General features: G+C 38.9%; 1 protein-coding gene across 2 annotated transcripts; it reads right to left on the bottom strand.

Moving 5' to 3' along the window:
- Positions 1-103: 103 nt before the first annotated feature.
- On the bottom strand, positions 104-12999 carry vill (villin-like). Of its 2 annotated transcripts, XM_040127525.1 has the most exons (21): positions 12825-12999; positions 11585-11623; positions 8425-8508; positions 8212-8286; positions 7869-8068; positions 7408-7516; positions 7009-7119; positions 6424-6629; positions 6231-6309; positions 6026-6124; positions 5623-5776; positions 5078-5178; positions 4834-4971; positions 4562-4720; positions 4065-4244; positions 3780-3925; positions 3143-3287; positions 2232-2420; positions 1919-1987; positions 1408-1743; positions 104-480 (listed from the first exon to the last, which is right to left on the bottom strand). In XM_040127525.1, the coding sequence occupies exons 1-21, from the start codon at positions 12867-12869 to the stop codon at positions 367-369; spliced, it is 2778 nt and encodes a 925-aa protein (XP_039983459.1). In that variant the 5' UTR covers positions 12870-12999; the 3' UTR covers positions 104-366. The 2 variants fall into 2 exon arrangements, with proteins under 2 accessions (XP_039983459.1, XP_039983460.1); XM_040127526.1 differs by lacking the exon at positions 1919-1987.
- Positions 13000-14146: the final 1147 nt, after the last annotated feature.

The raw sequence follows: 14146 nt of genomic DNA, 5'->3' as shown, positions 1-14146 counted from the left end.
TCTCTATGGTCATATTCAAACATTTAAAATATAGATAAAAGTATAAAGCATAACCATTACGAAGAATCTTTATATATTTATATAAAGATTCTTCATGTCCATGAAATTTGTGATTTTAATAACAATCATGTTAAGCTATATATTTCTATGTGACTGTTTTAATCACTATAACATCATTGATGGTTGAAAATAATATCTCTGACTTAATAAACAATATTCAGATGACATGATTAAGGCCTGTACCAGTCCTATCTTTCTCAGCAACAGCTAAATGCTGCCTTACAGTTTGCTTTACTAAGAACTTTCTTCGCATTACAGTGAGACAGGTTTGACAACGTTTCCATGTAATCCAACAGTAAGTCCATCTCAGAAAAGTCCTGCTTTTTTCTTCAAGTCATTCTGCCTCCACTTTGGCAGGCGTTGGAAGTCTGAGCGACTCGTGCCCAGCAGGTTCTCAAAATCCATATCAGACAGGTAGTCCTGTAAACAGAGAACAGGGGGCGACAGAAAACAGTTAAGCTGACCCCTTCTGCATAGGCCCTGTTAGTACATCAGCATTGTAATTACATCATACTTAGTACTACCATTGAATCACATACATCCTTGCAGTCGCGGGCAGATTATGAGACAAAAGGCCCCTGGGCACAACCTTGTCAAATGCCCTCCATCCCTCTTTACATGGGGGCAAGACACCCAGAGTGAAAGAGAAACAAAACAACTACAAAAGGATACAGTGTCTCTTTGTAGTCATTTCGCCTTGTTTTGTGGTCAATTTGTGTCTCTTTGAGGTTGTTTTGCCTCTCTTTGTGGTAATCTATCAATTGTGGTAATTGTAATTTTGTGTGTCTTCGTGGTTGTTTTATGTTTCTTTGTGGTTGTTTCTCGTAGTAGTTTTCTGCATCTACATGTGTTTGCAGTTGTTTTGTGTGTCTTTGTAATTTTTATTGTTTATCTTTAGTTACTTTGTGTGTCTTTCATTGACACTCTGCAGGTTAAGCAAAACTCCCAGATGCTGCTGTTGGCTGAAAAAAAGCAGCCACACATCAGTATTTATTTCACAGTGTAGATGAAGAGAGGCTGTCTGACTCCTGTCCAAAACTTCCTGCCACGACAGATCACTAACACTCCTCTGCAGAGATGATACACTAAATACTACAGCACACTATAAAAATTATTACAGGAAACCATAAAATAAAGTTATGTAATGTTACTGTCTTTGAATAAAATGTTACTGTAGCCTCAGTACGATTTGCAGCTGTAATATCAAGGGGGGAAAAAATCACCAAAAACTAATTTTGCATTGGATTTGGTTGGATTTGGCGGATACATTCACACTGATAACACCTAGCATATACTGATTTCCATGTTGTTGTGCCATTTACACCAGATCCAGAATTCTTCACCAACCTCCCTCTGGCTGGCGTCCACTCCCTGCGGCAGCTCACTGGGAGACTTGTTGATGAGGAGCTCTGGGTCCAGGTACATCCCAGAGCCTCCAGCAGAGGGGGACACAGTGTCACCAGCTGGAAACGACGGAGTGAAGGTTGAAGGAGGGGACAGGGTCATAGACACAGAGGAGTGGCTACTTTGGGTGGATGGGCTGGCAGGAGTAGAGAGTCTGGGCGACGAATTGCCTCCATGGCCCCTGTAGAGTGGAGGGGAGCTCACAGGGCCACCTGGAGCCCTATAACCACCCCCACCCATCCCAGTAGGACTCTTACTCATGGTAGTGTTTTTCAGCTCCTGCAGAGAAGAGGTGAGCTTGAGAAATCATATTTTTGGTGAATTTCTACCTGACATTTGGGAAAAAGCATCAAATCAGATTAGTGACATTATAGTTGATCACACTGGAGACATTTCATGGGTGATATTACATTTCGTCAATTAGAGTTGAGATTAGTGTCAGTCAGTCACTTACTACAGTGATTTGTGAGAGAGATGCTGCATCACTCAGCTTTTTTTTCATCTCCTCATAGGAGTTGCCTCCCTGTTGAGAAGATCAAGTGAACCAGGACTGAAAATTAGCAAGCATGCAGGGTCTTCTTCATCTTCAAACAATCCATAAAATCATCTATATGTGACTGTATGCTCTTTCTAATTTCTGAGATGATTTGTTCACAAAAGTTTATTATTTATTTGTGGCTCTTTGACATATTCAGTGTTGACGTAATGGAAATGTACGCCAATGCTATACTATCAATAGTGATTTATAATGTCTTGATCGTGCTCACGCTCCACTTATGAGGATCCCATGCATTGAACCAGCCGGTGAAGGTGGGCGGCTCATGACCCTGTTTGACAAAGATGATGGGTGTGTCAGGGTCACGGCCCGCTGGATGGGTCCTCAGGTATTCCTGTGCACTGTTCCACGCCTGTTTGGTCTCGAACTGGTTGGCTGAGCTTCCAACCCACAAGAAAATCTGAGGTGATTTGGAGGAAAGAAGTGAGAAAATAACTGATTGACTCATTTTAACAATCCATTCCAGAGCCATATAAGAACAATGTACAAGGGAGGAAAATGAAGAAACTTACACTTCAGCCTACAGTTCAACTACTTTCATGGCGCAAAGTAGACTACAACAACTCTCTCACTCTTCAGCTGATAGTTAAGTGTTAGCTAACTACTGTCAACTACTTACTGACAAACTGACAATTAAACTGCCTACAGGGGTTTAAACTTACAACTTAAATTTCAAAAGCTTCCACCGATTACTCTTCAACTGATGCTTCAACTGCTGAAAAGGAATACTTAGTTGCTTTCTTGCCAAGAAATAGAAGATTGATACCGCCCTCGTGTCTGTCTGCTAAATATGAAGCCAGCAGTCAGGTTAGCATCTGCATTAGCATAAGCAAGTACACTTGCTTACACACACACACACACACATATATATATATATATATATATATATATATATATGTATGTATGTATCTATATGTATATATATGTATATATATGTGTGTGTGTGTGTGTGTGTGTGTATGTATATATATATATATATATATATATATATATATATATATATATATATATATATATTCATTTCTGTTTCTCATATATATTCACCCAAGCAGACAATGTATTTCTCTTCTACAGTCTACAGACATCAACCCAAAGTCTGGCTGTGGCCCTTTGACCTCTCACCTCCTCCCAAGTGTCCATCAGCATGACATCCTCCTCGTCCAGGTCACTCTGGGCGAACTCAACCACCTCGGTCATCCTAAACTGGCCTGTTTGATTGGAGCACTCAAAAAGCCGGGGGCTATGCGGAGGCTCCTCCCTCTGCAGTCTGAAATTACACAGACCTTTTCCATAATAGAAACTGTATAATCTGCTCTGTTTACATGCGTGGGGGTGCGCATGCTGTATTTCATTGTTTTCGGATGACACTGGGCATATTCCACTGACCTTGATATAAAAATAATCCTTGCAGATTTAAATTTAAGCTTATTAATGGTTCAAAATATGATGAAAGGGCCTTTTGAATGGATTCTGAAGACAGTTCATTGTTTAGAGGTTATTATAATAGTTATTTTATGCCCAATTTAAAATAATAGAGAATTACAATGACATGCAGTTTGGCTAGCAGGGCGGAGAAATGAACACGAAGATTGCCAGCTACCTGAAGGGCTTGGGCTGACTGGTTCATTGTCGTAGACATCTGGCTGCTGAAGTGTCATTGAAATGTGTTGTTAAGCACAGTGTCAAATAACTGTGAAATATCCCCCAAAATTGCAAAATCTGGATTCAAAGGTATGATGTTGCTTCTGCCTGTGTTTACCTCTTGTCACTAGCATAGGGGGCCTTTCCTCCCAGAGCTACCCAGAATTCAGCTGGTTCCTGACCCTCCATCACCACCTGCTTGTCCTGCTTGGACAGCACATCTGACATCGCTCTCCCCATCACCCTCTCATCCCCACTGCAGCCCTGGACGCAGATAGAGCCAGACATCAAACAAAATACGGATATGTGTGAAAGTGCAAACAAATGGACATTTTCATTCTTTGAAAGGGGTTCATATCAGGCTTTTGCAGCCCGCCATGCAGTTCTGTAACAAAACACTTACCTTTCCATACCACAGGTAGCATATTTGGTCGGTTTTCAGCAGGAACACATCATTGGTGTTTAGAGACGACGCCCTTGCCAGCACTTCAGTGGCTTTGGTGTTCAGCTCATTAGTCCCTCTTACCTGGAATAGCCTGGCACCGGCGTCAGGGCTTACCACACCCGGTCGACCTGTACCACCCTTTAGCCACATACACGTAGAATTTTAAAAAATGCAGAGATTTGCACACAAACAAATACGCAATTTACCACTAATGTTTTATTCGGCAGCTTTCATTTGATTGCATTTTTGATAACTGTTATTTGTGCATTATTCTGACAATGATGTTTTTCTAGAACACTCTCCCCGTGAGAAATAAAGACATTTTCCTACCATATTACAGTAATAATTCCTGCAGCAACTACAATTTTACACACAATCAAGATATAAACATTTTTTGCATTTGAGCATGTTATCCAACAAAAAAAAAAAAAACTCTTCAGTGTGAAAAATCATACCTCAAAGATGATGAGTTTGCCTTTGAAAATAGCCAGAAAGTGGTGAGGCTCCTTTCCCATCACCACCCTGACCTGGACTGGGGCTCCATTGTATTTGTTATCAATATTGACAGCCTGATAGGCACATGCTGTGATCTCGTCTTTAGTGGCATGACGGCCCTGGTGCAAGACATAATATCATGTTATTACGAAGTTGCTTTTCTTTGAGTAGTTGAACAGAAACAGAGAGGGATCTTAAATGAAAGTTTAAACGTATTTGTGAGGATGCTGACCTGCCATGCATAGAGTATGTACTGCTGCTGGTTCGCTCGTTGGTAAGTGTACAATACCAAGTAGCAGTCACCTCCATAGAACTGTCCGTAAGTAGTTGGATTTACTTCGGCCAGCTCCACGTTCTCAATGCGCCAGACCTGATGAAGACAGAAACGTTTGAAGAAATCTAAAATCATTGTCATCTGGACCATTGACACTGAAGTCAGCAGTGCATCTGCTCTGTGGGTTTGTCTGTATACTCACCTTAACATCTCCAGATGCATCATCTACCATGCGCTGCTGGGCTGCCAGTTCAGGACGTGCATGGAGCTCCATCACATCAAACTTCACCTGGTCAACCTTAGCTGTATGGAGACTCAAAGTGTTCAGTAAATGTAGTAAATCAGACATAAAGACACAATTAAGAAATCAATTATAATATGAATAACTGTATATATACACAACATATATTATCTAACCACAAATTGTGAAATGATTCAAAATATCTGTGAAATTTTGCTCAATATTATTGAATGATTTCTTTGTATTTTTTTCATATTATCTCACAATTTCATAGTCATATTACATCATTTTTTATAAAGTGATTATTAATTTCACAACATCGTATTCAATCATCTAGTTTTGAACATTTTTGGTTTTGATATAGCTTAGCTGATGATGATAATATTCAAAGATACTAAATCAATTCAAATGTCACTGTCATCGATCCTAAATGTCTCTGGTGAATTAGAAGATTTATTTTAAAAAGATCGCTGACGCTGACAGATGTGAATTAAGCAAGAGGTTACCTATCTTTCCCAAGCTGTAGGTGGTACCCAGGCCCTGAGTTTGCCCTTTATCACTCCAGGATTTGAACAAGTGCTTGAACATTGCTGACTCTCCTCCTTCGGACATCACCTCTACAGTGGTGCTGGATGGGTAGTTCTTGGCTTTGATGTAACCCTGGTAGAAAAGGTGAGTGGACAAAGTGTACCTTTCATAACTTTGATAAATGTTTACTGTTTAATTTAGTGATTCAGGCAAAAAAGGAACCCAATTATTGAACAATTATAGAGTTTTATATATAGAAATAAAGACATTTACCTGGGATATTACCTAGTATTTTATTTGATATATGCTGACCTCGTGGATAAAATATTGTTCTGGCTTGACCCCTGATATACTGTACATTTAATCATTCAGAAAACTCACCATTGCCCTATTCAGAGCTTCTCGTCGCTCTTCATTTGAGGCCTGTTTGCCTTTCCACACCATCACACTAGAGTTGTTCTGGTCCACAATGTAACAGTCCTGACAGCACGAGAAGAAGAAACAGTGAATAATGAACAATGAGACAGGACCCTATTTCGATATAACAGTGTCAAAGTAACATGTTTGAAGGATAAAAGCCATTTACAGAGGAGTGTAGCAGGTCTTGTGTTAGAGGTTGCGTGGCCACTTCTTGAACCACTAGATTCCCGCTGTTTTCGAAAAAACTGAGGAGAGAAAGAAGAAAAAATGTTAAAAATGTTATTGTATGATACTGTTAAATGTGTCCAAATATCCAATTATTGTGGCAGCAATGCAATGGATCAAGAAAGAGTCCTTACTGGTACAGCCTGACGTTTTTGTTCTGCACCTGATCAAGTTTGTTGTCAGGGACGGCCTCCTTCAGCTGCCCAGTTCTTTGGCCGAGCACTGCCGTCATGACTTTCATCAGCTCTGGGGAGTCCTGCTCATCTCCTCCATCCACCACACCAATCTTACCACGACCTCCTCTCTCCCTGTCACGAATGTCCTGAGCCAACAACACTGCCTGCAGAGAATGGAGAGGATATATGAAGCCAAGTGAGTAAAATATCACTCAAAATAATTTATAGTTTATAATAGCTTCCTACACTGGAAACCCATTCCAGAAATATTGTATAAAGTATATGTTGCCTACTTTGTAGGCATGAAAACCAACATATTTGAAGGCAAATATTTGTTAGCGATTACAGACTTGACTGACTTGTAGTCATTAAAAAGATCCACAAAATGGAAAGACTGCCTTCATTACTAATAATGAGAAATGATCTATAAATTACAAGATTGGCAATGCAAGAAAATAATACTTTGGAATTCTAAAAGTAGCTATTCTGTATAATGAGTACTTTGAGATTTAAGTTAAGTTAAGTACTCTTGAGGAAGATTACCTTGAGCTTCTCTCTCCTGTTGCTCTGGGGGCCATTCCACTGCACTATGGCTTTCCCCATATCCAGAAGAAATATATCTCCGTTGTTAAAGCTGTTCCATGACAGCTCCACCTGCACATAAACATACAAACTTCAACATGATGGAGAGTTATCAAATTATTTCCCTTTCTTAAAATGGACAGTATACAGTGTCATTAAATGTTCTGAGAGAAACAAGTGCTGTTAACATAGGAAAATAATAATGAAATACCACACAATCACAGCACTTCACAGACAATTAACACATACTTTGACAGCTATATCAACAAACATGCCATAATTTCTTTAAGAGCGTGTAACGTGGCCTTTAATAGATCCAGTTAATCCCTGTCATAGCTCTTTATATTCCACTGTCAATACCTCTCTCGCTGTGACATGTTTCCTCCCTTTGACGTGCAGCAATCGCAGGACGTTGTAGGCATTTGTGTCAACATGGTGAAAGCCTGAGGCCACTCCACCCCTCTTGTAGCTGAGGAGAGATCAGTATACATGACCAAAGTTCAAGTGTAATAAAGCAACTATGCCACACATGAAGTAGTATGAATTCAAAAGCGTCTGAGAGCGTTTCTTGTATTTCTTGTTAATATACCTCAATGTTTCATAACCACGAAGCAAAAACACAACAAAAGATGGAAGGTTTTTCTTTGCTAAGCCTCAACAAAACAAGTGTAATTTGTGTCATAATGATTTCATACAGAGGGATTAGTGTTGTAAACCATGTCTCGGGAAGATTACAGCATAAGTGTGTTTTTGTGACTCCATCTCTTTATTTGGTCACCACCCCCTTCTAGTTCACATACAAGACCCTTTCTTTGACTCACATGAGGCCATTTTTGAAGTAGCTCTTGAATCTGGGTGACTCACTGCCCTGCACCTCCCTGTGTTGCACTGGACTCCCACCCAGGTATTCATCCAGCTGGGTGACGTAGATGGCTGCTGCACCTTGCTCATCCTGAGAGGAGGAGTTTCCTATCCAGTAGTGAATGTCAGCAGACCGGCCTGAGCCCTTTTTCTCACTTATCTGGTGACAAACATGAAAAACACAGATTTAACACTTGCAAACATACTATCCAGGCATGTATAAGTCACATGCCTTCATTAATGTTGAGCCTTGCTGCAGCCTCGCTGCAGCCTCCAGGGGAAATTAGCCATCATTATACTCACATATAGAACAATGTAACAGTCTCCCTCAAAGAAGTTACCAAAGCCTTGGGCTGGAACAGGCACCATCTGCATGTTCTGATTAAAAACAAAAGATGTTAAATTTTATGAAATCTTACACAAAAATAAGATTTCAGCATGCCACACCCTACTTAAAGTAGAGCCATGTAATGAGTAATGTGGGGTTGCATGATATTTGTTTTATGGCTGACTCACATTGATAGTCCATATCTGCAGACCTGGCTTTCGGCTGACATTTCTAAATTCGTCTTGATTTTCGTCATTCATCATTCTGCTGAACTGAAACAAACACACATATAAAGCAAAAAAACAATGAGATTTTCATTTGTTTATTGCATACCCTGAACTTACTGTTTCTCTCATGCTTTGTTCAGTATATTGAAATACATATTCACATCTGATTTACGCAACAAAAGACATTTAAAGTAGATGAGATGTATAACAAAACGTGATCAGGGAAAGTGAGTCAAACTGAAAGTTACATGAATGCTGAAACTTAATATCTGTATTTTAACTATAGGGATTTGTGGTCAGTGGTGGAATGTAACTTAGTACAATTACTCAAGTACTGTACTTTAGCACAGGTTTTAAGGTACTTGTACTTTACTTGACTGTTCCTATTTTTGAAACACTTTATATTTCTAGTTCACGTCTTTCATTGGCAAATATTGTACTTTTTTAAGGTACTTTCAGATTAAGATTTTACATACAAAACACAGGATGAATTTATAAAATATTATTAATTGTTATAAATTAAATAAAACACTATATAAAATGTTAACAGTTATAAGTGCACCTGATAAACGTAAGTCCAATATTCACTGTCTTTTAGCTCTTTTTTGGTCTACAACTTTTAAGGGAACTATCTGGCTATTTAGCTGCTAAATGCTCCACTATGTTCAGCAGTTAGTCACTACTTTTGTCTGTCTGCTGTTAGTGCTGTTACCATATGCAGTGTACAATTGTTTTTTAGCCTTTTCGCTTAATGGCTACCTGTTGCGAAAAACAATGCAATGAGAGAGGCAAGAGTGAATCAAAACAAAGTTGCTGACCGGAAAACCAAAACAGCGAGCTGGAGAACTCTGAAATACTCACTAGAGCTGAGGAAAGACGACTGAATTCTTTGAGAGGATTTTAAGAACTTCTTTCATTACTGCTTATGGTCAAACATTAATAAATATGTGTTAGAATCTTAAATAGCGCATTGGAAAATACATTCAATTGAAACTCCAAAAAATGTTGCATTAAGATCTCTTTTCATTAGAAACAGATGTCTCTAAAAGGACAACTGAACCATTTTAAAAGATTGGATCGCTGACAGCGAAACACCTCTAATCCCCCTAATGAGTCTCAGCTTGACGCTATAGCAACATACAAGTGCTGCAAACAGCAGTGCTTATACTGCCTTTTGACTCAGATATCAGAACCTGCAGCACTGATAAGCACACTATCACCAGCTGAGCCAAGAATATAGGCTTAGCGGTGACACGCTGTTTGGAAACAGGCTCAGTGTGATGTTACACTACTTGCAACATATCACGAATGCAAATACAGTATCCATGCATGCATGATATATTTGTCAAATAGCTGGAGGAACTGCGGTTGCAGTTATTCTCCAGAGAAATAACCAAGCTATAATTCATGACTCATGTACTGCTCTCTGCCTCAGAGTCTAATCATTGCTCCAGGTATAGCAACAAAATGTCTCACTGGGCAGTGATTGATGGAGTAAGACGAGGTGAGATAGATCAGGTCAACTGCACTTGACAAGGACTTTAACCACACCCTTCATTAATAATTTCAAGGCTCTGGTATTCAGATAATCAGATAAAGAGGTGACACACACGCAAAGCAAACAGAAAAAAAGACTGACATTTAAGTAAAATGACAGGGTTTAGGTTGTACTTTCAAAATCCTACTTAATTTGGCTTTTGGTGTGTGAGTCTGAGGAGGACTGAGAGGCAAAGACTTAGTCATACTGAAATAATTTTACAATGTCTTAAGATTGATATAATATATAAAGAGTTTCGTTCCAATCAGTAGTTTTAAAGTGAGACTACTTAACTTTAAATGAACTGCAGGAACTGTGGCCAGGAGTAACAATAATTGGATTATAGTGAACACTAAAACATAGCGTAACAGTAGCACTCAGAGAAGAATCATAAAATCAGCCAACTGATTCAGTAATATCAGTTACACAGCAAAATCTGTCTTAAGTTTTGCTTAAATTAGCTAATTTTAGCCACCATAAGCTACTGGTCATACCAGACCAAGTAAGACTGTAGCAACAAAACTCCTGAGTGTAGTAAATTGAGCAAGGGGGTGTGTTTTATTGCTTATGAATTCAACTTTGGCCCACTAAGTGGCTTCAGGTGAAAATGAGCTTTAAGCTAACTCGGGTACAGTATATCAAAAGGTAACATTAGTGTGCATGCTTCCATTCAAAAGAATAAAACAAAAATTTAGATTATATAGTATTATTACCCCCCAAACTTGGGAAACGTCACAGTAGTATTTTTAAATTATGTTGTAAGAACAGAGAGGATTTTTTTCTTGTCTCTAAAAACCATAAATCATCATACTCCTCATTCACAGGTTTAAACATTATGTGGGCAAAGAATGGGCCACACCCTGCAGGCATGTCTATTCCACATATCAAACTGTGACTACAGTAACAGTATTCCTTAGTAAAAATTAAACTGAGTAGTAATATGGCAGAATATACTATAAATGGCCAACAAGACTACTGCTTTATCTGTAAAACTAAAATTAAATCAAAGTGTGGATCTGAGTTTCAATTGATGTAATTGTGATAAAATAACCAGTTATAAGAGTTTACATAACTTTGAAAAAATCTGGAGGAAGAGGAGAATAAGTATCTTCCTCCCCCACTTTGCTGTAATTGATTTATCTTATTTAATGAACATAATATCCTGACCACCTGGCATTGCTTATTGCCATTTGTAGAAGACTTTGGCCGTAGCGGCAACTCCCTCTTGCGAATGGAAAACAACTATTGTAGTCTGGAATCTGATCCCGGGTGAGGGATGAAAAACATCAGCAAATGATTTCTGAAAAAATGAACTGAGGACCAGTATTGCTTCCATCACTTTGACAGGAAAGACTGGTTCCACATCAATTAACCTGGATAGTCCGTTGACTCAGACTACCCAGTTAGTTACATAAATCCTTATGTCTATTAATCTTCTGATGTGTTCATCTGTAGCTAATATCAAATGATGTAGGTTTAAAAACATCATATAAAGCCTGTTTGAATATTTTTCAAAAAATATGATAATTTAAAATTCAAAATAATCTAGGGAGATATGTTTCCAGAATAAAATATGGATCTTACCTTGTGTAGTGACTGGCGGAGTGAAGGCCTGGCTGTCTCCTGTAAGTTGTGTGGGTAGATTAGTGAAATGATGTCCTTGTAATAAAGTATCACTGGCTTTCCCTCCTGTGTGTAATTAGGAGTGTGTGTGGAAGGGAGGGCTGGACGTATTTGACTCCACATTCAGGTTTGAACACACCTGCAATTTCCTGTTCCGATATTTACAATACCACGGCTTTAAATGTGCCCCTCCTCGCATTGTTTCCTGGGGTTGATGTGGAGACGCTGGCTTGATTTTTTGTTGAATGAAGGGAGCCAGATTTTCAAAATGCATCACAAAGTCAAGATGTTTGAGAAAATTGTCTACAGTTCCTGGGTTGAGACGGACTCAAGCTTCACTCAAGGTCCTGATTGTGTTCTAAGTAGCCAGCCGGAGTTGTGTTTATGTTCGAGCGAGCTCTGACAGAACTGTAGCATTACAGGGGCCACTTGACACCAATTATTAATTTTCCAACTCTTACAACTAGCAGATGGGGGAGTTAGATTCAAGGAGCTTTGAGTGCTATTGGAAAGGAATCAGACGCTTTCTGTGGCTAAATCTCTCATTCTTGGCCTGCTCACATAGAAACTCAAGTAGGAACGCTTGACATTATTGTAGGTTTACAGCTCTGGGCTTTGATCTCCCAGCGGAGAAGGCTTTGGCACCTTGTGTTTACATTTGTTTGCTCTTCTGTGGAGATGTATTAACACACTGTGTCCAAAGTGATTTGCACACTTTTTAAAGTAATAGAAAGGAATCATCTTTTCCCAGAGTGTGGATATGAATCCTTAGTCAATACTGAATTGTATGTAAAGATACAAGAGAAATAAATTGCGGATTAGTTGCTTTTACCTTGACGTTTCAGGAAAATGATTCTGTACATCAGAACTCAAACAGCCAGAAAATGTTGACTGCTCTCATTAAGACTCTATTTCCCCACCAAAATCGTCAAACCCTGCTTTTTCTGGCACCTAAAACATTTCTAAACTGTGTGAACAATCTATAAACTTAATTTTCTTACACATTGCAGTCAGAGCATGTATCATAGATCAGGCTCCCTGCTGATGTTTTCTGTTGAGGGATACATCTATTACACTTGTCTTTGTCTTATATAGTTCACACAATCCCTGCTGGGGATTCTGAAGAACATAGTGTTATGTAACTGACCTGGTTTTCTTGTTAACCAACAGCTTCAAGTTAACAGACTGAAGTTTTTCTTACCTTTGACCACGGCTTTTCATTTTTAGATTCGGTCCTGGACTCCATTATGAAAATATGATGATTTCAACGATTTGGTTAACTTCAGTCCCCCACATATCTAAAGAGCAAGTGTAAAGTTAGGTGGGAAAAAAAGGAAAACAAGAATTCTTCAGGCTTGAACAATAGGCTCTGTAATGCCTAATCCACTGCTGCAGTTACAGTGATTGCAACGTAAGCGGAAGCTAACAGTTAACCTCAAGATATCACATGAAGCTAAGGTCCTCGTGGTTGCACATTAACCAATCTATATTATAATGGACCTGCAGATCATTTAACCCTGCAGACAATAGAGTTTGACCCTTTGAAGAGAAATTTAGCAGTGCCCTTTCGTCATATCACGCGATCTTTCCCAGTTATCATGTACAGGAATAGGACTTTTTCACAGCAGACATTTTGACGTGTCATAGTAGGAAAAGCACAGGTGTTACTAAATACTAAATACATTAACAATGTATTCAAGTGTCCCGGTAAGCCATGACAGTGTGACAGTGGGGGAGCACACGCAATATTAGGGCCCTGAAACGCTTTAATTTTATCATTTGCACCTGTGCTTTTCCAACTGTGACATGTCAAAATTTCTTCAGTGAAACAGGCCTATTATGTTCAAATTTCTATTTTTTCTGAGCAATTTAAGGGCTCTTTGTCCATGTTGACTTAAAAACACAAAACACAATTCCAAGGCTGCTGAGTGTTGTGGAAGGTTTTCTGCCAAATATATTGTAAGGTACAATATAGGAGACAAACAAACCTTATCAAAAGAAGTCAAAGCAGAGTCTCTCAATAGAAAGACTCTAACAATCATCGTTTATAGTGTTTCTTAAGACAAAGAACTTAGTTCCAATTGGTTATCTTTAGTTCTACCCAAACACATCATCCAATAGGATAAAAACTTATATGATATACAGGTGCTTCCCAAGCACTCGCCATAGATTGAACATCAGACAGGAATAGCTTTGCTTATTTCCATTTATGGTAAGGTAACAGGCTGCTCCATATGTAGGCCCCCCTTGAATCACAAAACATCTATCTAAGGCCCCTGGAAGAGACCATCAAACTTCTATATGAGAATCACCAAAAGTGAATAAATGATAAACCAAGTTTTCGTTCACACTGAGCAAACTCCATTAACTGATTGTGATATGATTGAAAGCTCCAGAAGAGCTACTAAATGGACCTCATGAGTGACATTGTTTTGTCAATTGCTGATTCCAAGGTCTTGAATGAACTTTGAACGTCATACTGAACCGCATACTTGAAACTCAAACATGACAACTTAAAGTAAA

The sequence above is a fragment of the Xiphias gladius genome, chromosome 5 (genome assembly GCF_016859285.1).
Source record: "Xiphias gladius isolate SHS-SW01 ecotype Sanya breed wild chromosome 5, ASM1685928v1, whole genome shotgun sequence".
Classification (NCBI taxonomy): domain Eukaryota; kingdom Metazoa; phylum Chordata; class Actinopteri; order Istiophoriformes; family Xiphiidae; genus Xiphias; species Xiphias gladius.
The sequence above is the reverse complement of the archived record's forward strand: the minus strand, read 5'-3'. Positions and strand labels throughout refer to the sequence as shown.